This window comes from Quercus lobata, chromosome 10, assembly GCF_001633185.2.
Source record: "Quercus lobata isolate SW786 chromosome 10, ValleyOak3.0 Primary Assembly, whole genome shotgun sequence".
Classification (NCBI taxonomy): Eukaryota; Viridiplantae; Streptophyta; class Magnoliopsida; order Fagales; family Fagaceae; genus Quercus; species Quercus lobata.
This window is the reverse complement of record NC_044913.1, coordinates 2,038,596-2,051,013: the sequence shown is the minus strand read 5'-3', so window position 1 is coordinate 2,051,013 and position 12,418 is coordinate 2,038,596. Positions and strand designations below refer to the sequence as shown.

Below are 12,418 nucleotides of genomic sequence, written 5' to 3'. Positions count from 1 at the left end.
TATGGGGTTGATCATTGATGAATCCATACCGAAAACTCCATTTTTTTATTATTATTATTCAGATATTATTAAAAAAAAAAAAAAAAAAGCACTATCTCAGTCCCAGCCGAAAAATATGAATACGATTGCTTAGTCAAAGACTCAAAGTAACATGCTAACATCTTATCTTGTGGAAATTGGAAAAATTCAGCGCACATCAAAGCATTAAATCCCCTATTATGGTGGGTGCTGCTGAGGCAGTGCGACTAGACAACCAAGTCTGTGTATAATAGTATTTGGAATTTGAAACTTTTTGGTATGTTCCTTTGACCTTTCTGCCTTGTGGCAATTGAGAAGAGGACTCACTCTATATATTTTTATTTTGCCCCTTTACACCCTCACGTGATCATAAAATTCTACAGTAATTTGTTTTGTTTACATGAAGAGGTTTAAGATAACTCCAACATATCAATCCTACTTAAACTGCAAATTTTAGAAAATTGGAATTTATTTCACAAATTGATGTTTCCTTGGCCACATAGTATATCTAACGTAGTGTAGTTTTTATAAATTTACAATCTTTATAGTATTTTGTTCTAGTGGCTTGAACTGCAATGAAAAGAACTCAGAAGCAAAATTATTGAGTTTTTTTTTTTTTTTCCCCACCATTGAAAGGTTACTTGAACTAATGGACCTTGTGGGCTGGCTATAAGTACTACTCATGGGGATACAATAGACACTAATCATTTTGTGTTTTTGTATTGCACTAATGACTTAGTACTTGCTCTAAATCATGGGAAGCATTGACTAAAGTGAATAATGGATAAGAATTTAAGCAAAAGAAGAAATCAATAAGCTATATATATACACACACACATATATTAATAGGTAAAGTTGAGAGAAAATTCAATTAGATTTCAAATTGGAATTGAATTAGAGTTTAATTTTATGTCATGTGTTCCATCTAATTTAAGTTTATAATTTTTTGTGCCAAGTTAATTAATTAAGTCTAAAAATTAGAATTTAATTAGAGTTAAATTTTGCGCTGTGTTTTATCAAATGTAAGTTTTTTAATTTTTGTGCCAAGTGAGGTAATTCAATATAGAAAACGAGAAATTCAATATAAATAAACTATAAAAAACCTAATCATATATATATATATATATATATCATGACTATATATACCAATATTTAGAGAAAATTTAATTAGATTTAAAATTGAATTTTGCTTTTGATAGCTTTCCATATAAATTAAATTATTTAGATTTTTACTGTTATTTTTTCTCTAAACTGATGAGCATATTTTTTTATACTATTTCTATTTAGATATTTTGTATGCCAAGATCTTTTACGTAATAAATTGTAATTGAGCTGAATAATTTCATGCACCTATTCCCATTCAATTTAGGAGATATTATATATGTAGTATCCAATAATGATTTTCAAAATTATATACATAATAGCAGTGTAATGAGAAACTTGGCGTAGCAAATATCATAAAAATTGCAAGAAAGAACTATTTTAGTACTTCCAAATGTCCTGATCGAACTAATATTTTATATGTTTTATAATCCAAGCTAACATCAATAACATAATTACAATTCATCATTCCCGTGCATAAGTCCGAGTTACGTAGTAGTGATAATAATTGCTACCACACATGTTCAAATGCATCTACTCTTCTTACCTTTTATGTACATGACTCAATCTTTATTATCTCTCCTTAATAAAAGAATACAAATTATACTTGTTTTCTTGTTTCCTCTCTTTGTTTGCCTTTATCTTAACAATAACACTAAAGTAAAAAAAGACTATGAAGTATGTATGAACATTTTAAAGGAAGGAGTTACGTTCACGGAATCACTTCACTGTATATGGTCAAACCAATGCACGTGCAGGCAGCGTTACAATCCTCCTATACTGCTCATTTGTTTTAGAGCAGCGTGGGCTTAAGAATTTTTTTGTCTACAAAATTTTCAAACATGAATTCTTCTTAAATTTTAAATACTTTATTTATATAATTCACAACTACAAGCTTCTAGATTTGAATCCTTATCTAAATTCAAAGTAACAGAGCGGAGTAGATATTAATTAGTTCAAATATGGCTAATTCATATCTAATATATATTACATACATAAATGTTTCTTCTATTATGTAAATCAACCATTCATATCTTTCATTCAATTGGATAAATATGATCTGAATAAACCTTTAGGAGAATGCATGTGGCACTGTACTCTTTAATTAACTGGAAAAAAGGACTAATTGTTTTGGTAAAAATGGTTCAGAGCTGTAGCAATTTCATGCTTATCTGATAGAAATGGCAAGCATGTTCCCTAACGCCTTGTTGAGCTGCACTTTCTTTTCGTTTATCTTGTTTCACTCACGTCAGCCACTTTTGTTTCATTTAGTGACAGAAGTACGTTTCATTTAGAAAAAGCATGACAAGTGTACAATTAGTTTTACATGGGTTTTTGTTAGTGCAATCCAGTATTTACCCAAAAAAAAAAAAAAAAAAATTACTTGGACATCACAATACTTGGCACACATTCATGGTTCCTCTATGTTTGACAGAGGAAGATGATATAAAGAAAATGAGAGGAGAATGGAAAGTGCCCGGAATATGCTAAAATTTAGTATCTCTCATATTTGTTCCCTCAATTCCAAACATATCCTTATTGGTTATTTTGTCACGTTAATTTGTGTAAATTTTGTGCATTGAGTGTGTGTGCGTGCAGAGAGAGGGAAAGAGAGAGAGATTTTTAGAGACTGTATGTGCACAAAGCCATACCTTAAAATTGTTTCACTTTGGCATTCACCAAGGACTTATAAGCCTATATGTACCACAACCTTTTGCACATCAAAGAACTGCATATGCAGAAAGACACTTCTATACTAGGCTAAAATTGCTTCATCTTAAGCAATTGTGTAGGACTTAGAAACTTATATATGCTCCATATAACCTTATGATTTGCACACCTTAACCAAAATAGTAATTAAATACAGACTATATGTGTGCACAACCCTACCTGTACATAGTTACAATTGATTCATCTTAAGCATTCTCGAAGGGCTTAGAAGCCTATATCCCCCACCACAGCCGTTGTAATCACCAGAAATCGAACGCCGAGCTGGACTTCGAAGTATTAATGGACTATAACCTTTAGCAAAGTTACAACCAAGCCTAACCTCCTCTCCACAGTCCATCTCTGCCAACACTTTATAGAACAGATCCACTTCACAAGGAAGCAAAATAGGGCCTTGACTATTGTACCCATATTCCAATTCAGCATCTTCTAGCAGCATCTTGAACAATGGATGGTTAGCAAACTCAGTCTTGACCACAAACCTTTGCTTTTGGGGTCCAACATACACTGAGAAACAGCCATCAGGAGCCACTTTGCACTTCTTTTTTTGTTGCCTTTCTTCCTTATCAGATGGCTTGGTGTGATCATAGCTCCACGATCTGCTCTTTGTCAATGAGTTAATATTATCATCATAGTAATATTGCTTCTTCTTGTTGCCTCCACCAAACGATTTGCACCGCTCCCATGTCTTCACAATCAGATTTTTCCTCCACTTTTCCTTCATAACATCCATTCCCTACTAATTCAAAAGCAAAAAAAAAAAAAAAAAAAAAAAAAAAAAAAAAAAAAGCTTTACAAGAAGTAGTAGTACTTCTATGTGAGAAAGAGCTATTAATAATACAAAAAGGGTTTATGCCAAATTCCACATGTTTCTCATTTCTTGGCCTCTTTTCGTAACTGAAACCCTGAAAAAGAACGAAGATAAAGATAGACAGACAGATAGATAGATAGACAAAAACGAAGGAGATAGTTTTTGTGCCTTAAAAAAGTGGTTCCATGGAGAGAAATGTAGCTTAAGAATCCAAAATAGGAAGATATAGTTTAAGAAAGAAATAAAAAACAACCTCACAAACACAAAGGTATATATGATTTTGTCTTGTTCCTAGAAAATACTAAAATAGTCCTACTATGGGAAGTGTAATGCAGAAGAGAACCACACAAGGTATATCTAAGAAGAGAGATGCGTTTATATCTGGGCAAACTCGGCTTAGGAAAGGCAGGCACTGCCATATATATAATATATATACAAAAAAACCTATAGCCATATACAAACACCTCAGCCCTAATAATATGGCATTTTGTGATTTTGTCAACGCACTAACGCTGTTACAGTTCGAATATTTATTTTGTCCAAACAAATTAGTCATATAGTGACAATATATAGAGGGCCACTTCTTTGTGTCTTCAACGCCTATGTGCACAAAAAGATAAGACATTTATATATTAACAAATAATTGATATTAACATATCTGATATGGTTTAGTGTAAATTAATTAAAAAGAAAGACAGCTAACTTGACAACATAACTAGATGAGTAGGAATGTGGAGCAAAGAAAAAGGGTATAAATGACAAAGTTGTAGGAAGCTATAGATGAACCTCTCCATGGTATTAGCTTGGACACCAAATGGTGCAAGTGGGAGTAGGTGATGAGACACAAAGATTTTTACAAATTTTTTTCGAAAATGTTATGATAACAAGTTATAATCATACATAATAAAATTGATATCAATAGTGAGTAACGTTGCAACATGAATAACTTAACATCTCAACAAATTATGAAATAAATTGTGAAAATTTTTGTCTCAATATTACTTCCTTTACCTCTTCTACTTTCATCTATTTTACTTCTCAATTTGTAGATTGTGAAGTAAGTTGTGAAAAATGTTGTTCATAACATTGCTTTTAATTGTTTTCACAAATGTTATGATAGCAAGTTATAATTGTGCGTAATAAAATTGACATCAATGGTGAGTGATATAGTGTACAACGAACAACTTAACAGCTTAACAAATTATGAAATAAGTTGTGAAAAATGTTGTCTTTTATTTCTTCCTCATTTTCTTCCAGCTTCATTTATTTTAATTCTCAAGCTAGTAGAGATTGTGAAAAGAAAATTGTGAAAAAAGTTGTTCCTTGTAACATTGCTTCTAATTCTTTCTTTTCTTGGATTCTTTCTTGTTCAATCTTCTTTCATCTATATAAATTCTATAAAGCAACTAAAACTCACTAGACTCCTAGTCCTCAACACCTCTCAATTAAATATATATATATATATATATATATATGGAAGAATAATATTGTGCCCACCACAAGGCTCTTATTGCGGACGACATTCCATGCACTTGGTCGTATAGACTCTATGATTGTGTTAATTTAAACCTATATGTTGCACAAAAAGACAAAATGTACATGATGTTTTCATAATCTTGGGTACCATTAGGGATTAGGCATTTTGCAAATGGGCATTTTAAGAGGTCTATTTTTAAACTTAGTGTTTTGCCTTTTTGGTAGTTGAGTATTGAACGGGTCACACGCGTGGGTTCCATGTCATTTAACCCCTTTTTCGAACTAAAACTAAGTTCTTCATGAATCCTATGGTCATGGATTATAATCAATCATCGATATATATATATATATATATATATAAAAAAGCAGAGACCTCATGTGAGAATGTATAAGATCCTGTCATGTGGTGTTTTAATTTTGCATTTAACATTTTTTTTTTACCTATTTTCATCAAGTATTTTTTACTATTACCCAAAAAGTTTACGTTGACTTATATTTTACTGTTATCTCATTAATCTCCCATTGATTATTTGAGCTTATAACATACATTTCTCTCTTCTTCATGTCTTTTAACATACCCACTATTTTAGTATTAAAAAAAAAAGAAAAATAATAATAATAATTAAGAACTAATAGTAATAACTAACTAGATAAGGCATTAGGGAGAGATAGAGAAACACAAAAATGTTGTGAACTATTACAAAACGAACTGTTTCACTATTACCAAAATGAAAGACTTGAGTTTGACAAAGTATTTGTAAGAGAGAGAAAGAAGAATTTGAGAGGCCACTTCTTTTTCATATTGGCCTCCCACCACCATCAAGCCGCCGAAATCTCTACGAGGATTTTTTTTTTTTTTTTAACCATGGTTTTAAATCATTTATATGAAACATGCATATGCACTTGCTCACATCATATCTTAATGTCGCATTTTCGATGAGTAGAAGGCAATGAGAGAATTGGGCATACTTTCATTTTATGGTATGCAATTTTTGAACACAACACAAATTAGTTGATTTTCAAGGTCCTATTACTCTTTTGCATTTATTTTTGGTTTCACAATTTTAAAAAAAAAAAAAAATTTAAACTTATCTTAAGAAGGCTACAAATGTGCAGTGAAGCTATTAAATTAATTTTTAATATCTCAAAATGTATATGTTTCTTTACTCAAATTTAAATTATTTTTTCATTATAATATATGTATAACATTCACCAAAACCGTCTTACATAAAATATTTACAAAATTATCTGTACATCGCACGTGAAACTTACTAGTTATTTCAAAGTACCCACTACACTTTTTAATCTTTAAGAATTTCACCAAGCAATTCTCTCAAAAAGGAACTTTCCTAGTTTTTATTTTTTTAATAGCTACCACCAATAATACTCTATTATAATGAGTATTTTGATTAACCTAATTTGATAGTTTATTTATTTAATGGTCAGTATTCTCTCACGCTTGTTAATATGCGCTCCATACATACAACAATGTAAGTTTACGCATGATTTTCATTTTTAAAATGTAAAATGTATAGCTGATGTATATGAACAATATATAATAAAGAATGTGTGAGAGTCAACGTTCAAAAAGAGACATATTACTCGATCATGTTATTATGGCACTAAATTTCCTCAAAATCAGTTTTGTACAATAAATTAGTCATTGATGATCATTTAATTAGAATATGTCACCCTGCACTAGTTATTTTTATTTACGCCCCAACATTTAGTTGGGGCTATTATGCCATTTGACCTCTTTTTTTATACATTTGCACGGGCATTTAATTCAGGATGTTAAGTTTTTAGCTACTGGTTTGTCATTTGCTAGTTTTGCACATGTTCTTCGCCAAGGGAACGCTGTAGCCCATGTTTTGGCTAGGCGGGCTGCTACCACGCTCAATTTAACACTCTGGATGGAAGATGTACCACCAGACATCTATCATGTTGTTCAGGCTGATTTGAACAGCCTTGTTTAATTAAAATTGAAGTCTTCTTTCTCAAAAAAAAAAAATAATAATGATTTTATACCACATTACTAGAGTCCCCAATCGAACTATATAAATTGCCAAAAAATAGCTACACCATACAAACTTTGTAAGAAAAAGTAGAGCAAAATGATAAACTGTCATGCTGTCTCCCACCACAACTCTTGGAATAATGACAATATTAATCATGCGTGTATGGCGTGCATGCACCATCACCTTTTTTGGCCTTTTCTCCTTCAAAAAGACAAGTATTGATTATGAATAAGGTTAAATTAAATTAACCCATGAAATTTCTCATTAATTAATTGATTAATATAATTAATTTTTGCCTCATAAGGTCTTCTTGAAAGCTTTAAATTGCTGGGGCTTTGAGTAACTAGGACATATTTGCATATTATTGTCCAAAAACGAAAAATGAAGCAAAATTGGCTCTCAAAGTATATGGAGGAGGATGTTATTATGAAGCATGAAGAAATGGTTGATGGAGAATTAAGCAAAAATGATCGTGTACGTTGATAAAGATACTGAGAAAGTTGAATTGCAAGTTGGTTTAGAAACTGAGGCTGATCAGAGTGCAAGAGACAAGGTAGGTAATGAAAGAAATAAGCAGGCCTTGAGCCAAGAAGGTAGTTTTGATTGTCAGATGTGTCTCTTAGCGACTTACTGCTACAAGCATAAATAAAAGGAAATTGACATATATGACAGCTATAGTTTTCTCAAGTTGAATTTGGTTTGAGTTTGATTGATGATATTGATAAAGGAGGACTTTTTGTTTATATGATAGTTGATTTTTTTTGCAAAGACTGTCAACTTGTCATGCTTCATGCTTGTAATTAAAGTTGCAACTAGTTAGGTTGTAATTGTGTGCCGCTACTTGTTGAGCTTCCCTAGGAGGCTAGGAGGCTATGGGATTTTACATTTTAGGGTCTTCTTCATTATGTATTTGTGTTATTCAATATGTATATATATTTTTTTGCTAAGTTAAGTTGGGATAAGGGGCTGAATTGAGGGTTATTATTCAATTCAATCAATATGCTTGTTAATGATTAGTAAAGTCAACTTTATGCACCAAAATTAAGAGTTTTAGATTTCCAACTTCCTAACTGATCATGATGAAATTCTTTACTAATATATATAGTTCAAGCTCCCTTGGATATGTATCTGATTTGTGAACCATAGTCCAACTAATAATCAATGTAGTTTATTTATTCTGGACTACTGTGCACTTTCTAGCATCTACAACTTGCTTTTGAATATATAACTCCTAGATATGAATTGAACCACCTTTTCTTATGGTCTACTTTGTGGGCTACATGCTTAAAAATAGCATTTCACATGTGCCACTATTAAATGTTTATCTCTTAGGGAGTAAGGGCTGGGGATGGGTAACTATGTGAAGCTAGAATGAGACATTTTATATTCGTTGAATTTTAACTTTCAAATAATTTAGCTAACATTTATATTCTTTGTAGCAAAAATACAAAAGGTGCATTCAAATAGTTGTAATTTGTAAATATTAATGTTTGAAATATGATGAGTTTACCATTTTTTTAATTTTTAATTTATTATTATCTTTTTATTTAAACTCATATCTTTTGTATTTAATTCATATTATATATATATATATATATATATGTTGATTAATTAATGTGGGAGCATTTTTTGCTTCAAGGAAACTCATGTTTATCCTAGGCAATTTTTGCTTGTCCCACATTGGAAAGATGGCCTTCCTCTTTCTACCTTATAAGGGATGAACCAATGAGAAAGAGTACCATTAGTTTGGTTTATAAAGGATGAGCCAATTAGAAAGAGTACCACTAGTTTGGTTAGAAAGAGGAATGAGATCTTTCCAATGTGGGACAAACAAAAATTGCCTAGGAGTACATGAGTTTCCTTGAAGCAAAAAATGCTCCCACAATTAATATATTATATATTATTATTGTATTTATAAGCATTTATTTTCCATTACAACAAAAATTCAAATATAACCTTACACACATTAGAATACAAGATTTTGTAGTTCAACTTTCCCCTCTAAATTAGATAAATTCATATTTGAAGGAGGTTTACAATAAGTTCTTTCAAAATTGACTATTTGTCCCTCTGTTAGAAGTGTTCCAAAAATGTCTGCGATTGAGTAAATAGCTCTACGAACGAATGGATTGGATCGAATTGGAAAATGGAAAGATTTGTACAAGTTATACCTTCTTTCATCACCACTTTTTGTGAAAAATCATTAGTTATGAATATGTTAGATACCTGTAACACAATTGGTGAAATATTATCTCTCTCCAAAAAAGCATGTTTTTTTTCCAATGAAGACACTATAGTTCAGATCTCGCTTTTCTCAAATATTGAATTATTAAAAAAAAAAAAAAAAGAATACAAGAATGATATCTCGTTATGATGATTAATATTTAATATATATGCTCTTATATGTAATGTGGATAGAGTAAGAAAATCATGACCTTGTCACGATGTAAAGTTGAGTGTGTGTATATATAATTGAATACTAAAATGGACAAAAAAATTAAGTTACAACTTAAAATTTTGACAAGTCACCTACATTTTTTTTTTCTTTTATACTCCTGTAGATCACTATTTTCCTTTGTTTTCAATTGTGGATCTCTAAATGTGTCACATGAAACTTGGAAGGGGAAAAAAAAAAAACTTGAATGGACCAATTAAGATGGATATCATGACCTTCAAATTTGGTGGGATGGTACCTCCCCAAGCCATAGAATTTGACCAATATAATATTTTCGTAGCTAGTATATATAAAAGTCAATTTTTCGTAACAATGAACTAATATATAACATATATAGTTCGAGATTCATTTGTAATGGCTCTTATGATTTTTTTTTCTTTAAGAATACTAAGTATTTTTAACATACACATGGAGAGAGGTAAAAAGATTTAAAAAAAAAACTTACAATGGTGTATATCTAAAAGGGCCTAACTCTTGGATAACTCTTGGATATACAACACATACTTTACGATTTCATTGTGCACAAAGACTCTTAAGATTCCATTAGCCTAAAGAGTTAAAAGTCGATCTGTCTCATCGCATGATGATGATGATGCCCAATGTGACTTTCTTGGTAATTATGTGATCAGTAGGGATAGGTGGCCTGATTTGCATAGCATGAGATAGATTGATTGATAACCATTACACATTTGTCTTAGGATTATATTGGCTATAGCTGACTATAGAGGGTTTGCTTCATTTGTTTGGTACAATTTCTATCTACCTAAGACGCAAGAGAGATGAAACAAGAGTTTTGGTGGTATCAAAATTTAAGAAATACGCCAACGCGGCAAGTGGCGCGCGTAATGGTAAGGGATTTGAGTCAACAAGACTCCAGTCTTGGTGCCCATCTCTTTCTCGGTTATCTTGGATGCGTAAAGGTCGCCTTATCTCCCTAAGCATTTTTTTCCTACCCAAAAAAAAAAAAAAATACATAGACTACATGCATATTTCCGAAAGTGTCATTTGCCGAGGATCTATTTTGTCAAAGTTACAATTTGACAATAATTATGTTATATCCCAATACGAAGTAAGCATCCCAAAGTAAGCAAACTAAATTCAAATCTTACTGCTAGTCTTTTTTCATAAAACAAGGGATTTGTCTTGTTTAATTCTTCATACAATTTGATACTAATTGTGTTATATTTTCAACATGAAAAGCAAGCACCCCATAATAAGCAATCTAAATTCAAATCCTACTACTAGCCTTTCAGTTGTCCATGATCAATCAAGGTATTTGTCTTGTTTAGTTGTTTACTATTTAATTGTGAGTTCAAAAACGTTAAATGCATGGCACACACGGTTCCTTTTTCTTTTGGTGGGTTAAATAAATACAATTTTTTTTTTTAATAAAGAGAGATGAAGAAATCTAGTGCATTGTTTTTTTTTTCATAAGATATGACTCAATTAATTGCAACTGATATTTTAAGCAATTGAAAAATGAAATGATGCTTGGATTTGAGTTGTTAATCCAGGGGTACAGACACCTTCTACAATTTTATTCCTTAACCTTTACGCCAATTATCAATTTAGTCCTTAAACTTTATGTTTTTTTTTTCTTAATTTAGATTAACATTTTGTAAAAACGAAACAATCAAGTCATTCCGTTCAAATCTGTGGGCAACGATGCAGTTTAAACATTCTTTTTTAAAAAAAATTTGAAAAAGTTTAACTAAAAGCATTCATGAGATGCATCATTTAATAAATATTGATGTTTGATGAGTATTATTACTAAAAATAATTGTTTGAACAGTTTCATTTGCTAAAAGATTTGGATAGAATAATCAGATTAAATCATTTTTACAAAATAAATGATTAAATTGGAAAATTAAATTTAAAGACTAATTTGATAATAAAAATAAAAATTAAGGGAATAAAATTAATTGTAGCTAAAAGAAAAGGAAAGAGTAATGCGGGTAACACATGTATGAACTTTTATGCTCATTCTCATTTGTATGATACATTTCCATATGATAAAATTTCAAACTATGACATTTGCTCCATGATAAGAGCATTCCCATCAAGGTGAGTAAAATTTTTAGCATATACCACCTCAAAACTCAAAATTTTAGCTTTTAAGAGCATTCACATTAGTTCTTCTAAATTTTTTGTTTATTTTACACGAAAAAACCTACTTTTTCTATTTTACACATCCACTTTTACAAATTACCCACATCAGTTTATCTATTCTACACATTTATTTATTAAAAAATTCATTATTTTACTAATTTTTATTATTTACTCCCTCACTGCCCCTCTTTCTCACAAACCCACAGCCACCATCACCACCACCATCACCACCCAGCCACCATCACCACCATCATCAGAAACCAAAAAAAAATCAGATCAACCCACACATACCGATCAACCCACACGAAAAATCATTAGAAACCAAAGAAAAATCCGATCAACCCACACATACCGATCAACCCACATACTGATCAACCCACACGAAAAATCAGATTCAACATCAGATCAACCAACACCGATCAACCCACACAAAGAAAATCAACGCCGATCAAAACGCCATCGTCTCCATGCCTCCATGCCTCCACGCCTCCACACATACCCAGATCAACCCACAACCCAAATCAACCCAGACCAAGCAAACCCACACAAACCAAGACCAACCCACACCATAAACTCATATTAAACCACCATCGAGACCTCCCCACGTCGCCGCCATTGATCATCTACCCAAACCCACACCGCCACCATCGAGACCACGCCACGCGCCGATCTCGCCACGCTGTGACCCACAGCGCCGATCTC

General features: G+C 31.5%; 1 protein-coding gene across 1 annotated transcript; it reads right to left on the bottom strand.

The window, feature by feature from the left end:
- Positions 1–2,819: 2,819 nt before the first annotated feature.
- Positions 2,820–3,580, bottom strand: LOC115962882 (auxin-responsive protein SAUR32-like). Its single transcript, XM_031081761.1, has one exon. The coding sequence runs from the start codon at positions 3,578–3,580 to the stop codon at positions 3,020–3,022; it is 561 nt and encodes a 186-aa protein (XP_030937621.1). The 3' UTR covers positions 2,820–3,019.
- Positions 3,581–12,418: the final 8,838 nt, after the last annotated feature.

Excerpts from the sequence above, each read along its gene's own strand:
- LOC115962882 (XM_031081761.1), bottom strand. The coding sequence starts at position 3,580 with ATGGATGTTATGAAGGAAAAGTGGAGGAAAAATCTGATTGTGAAGACA.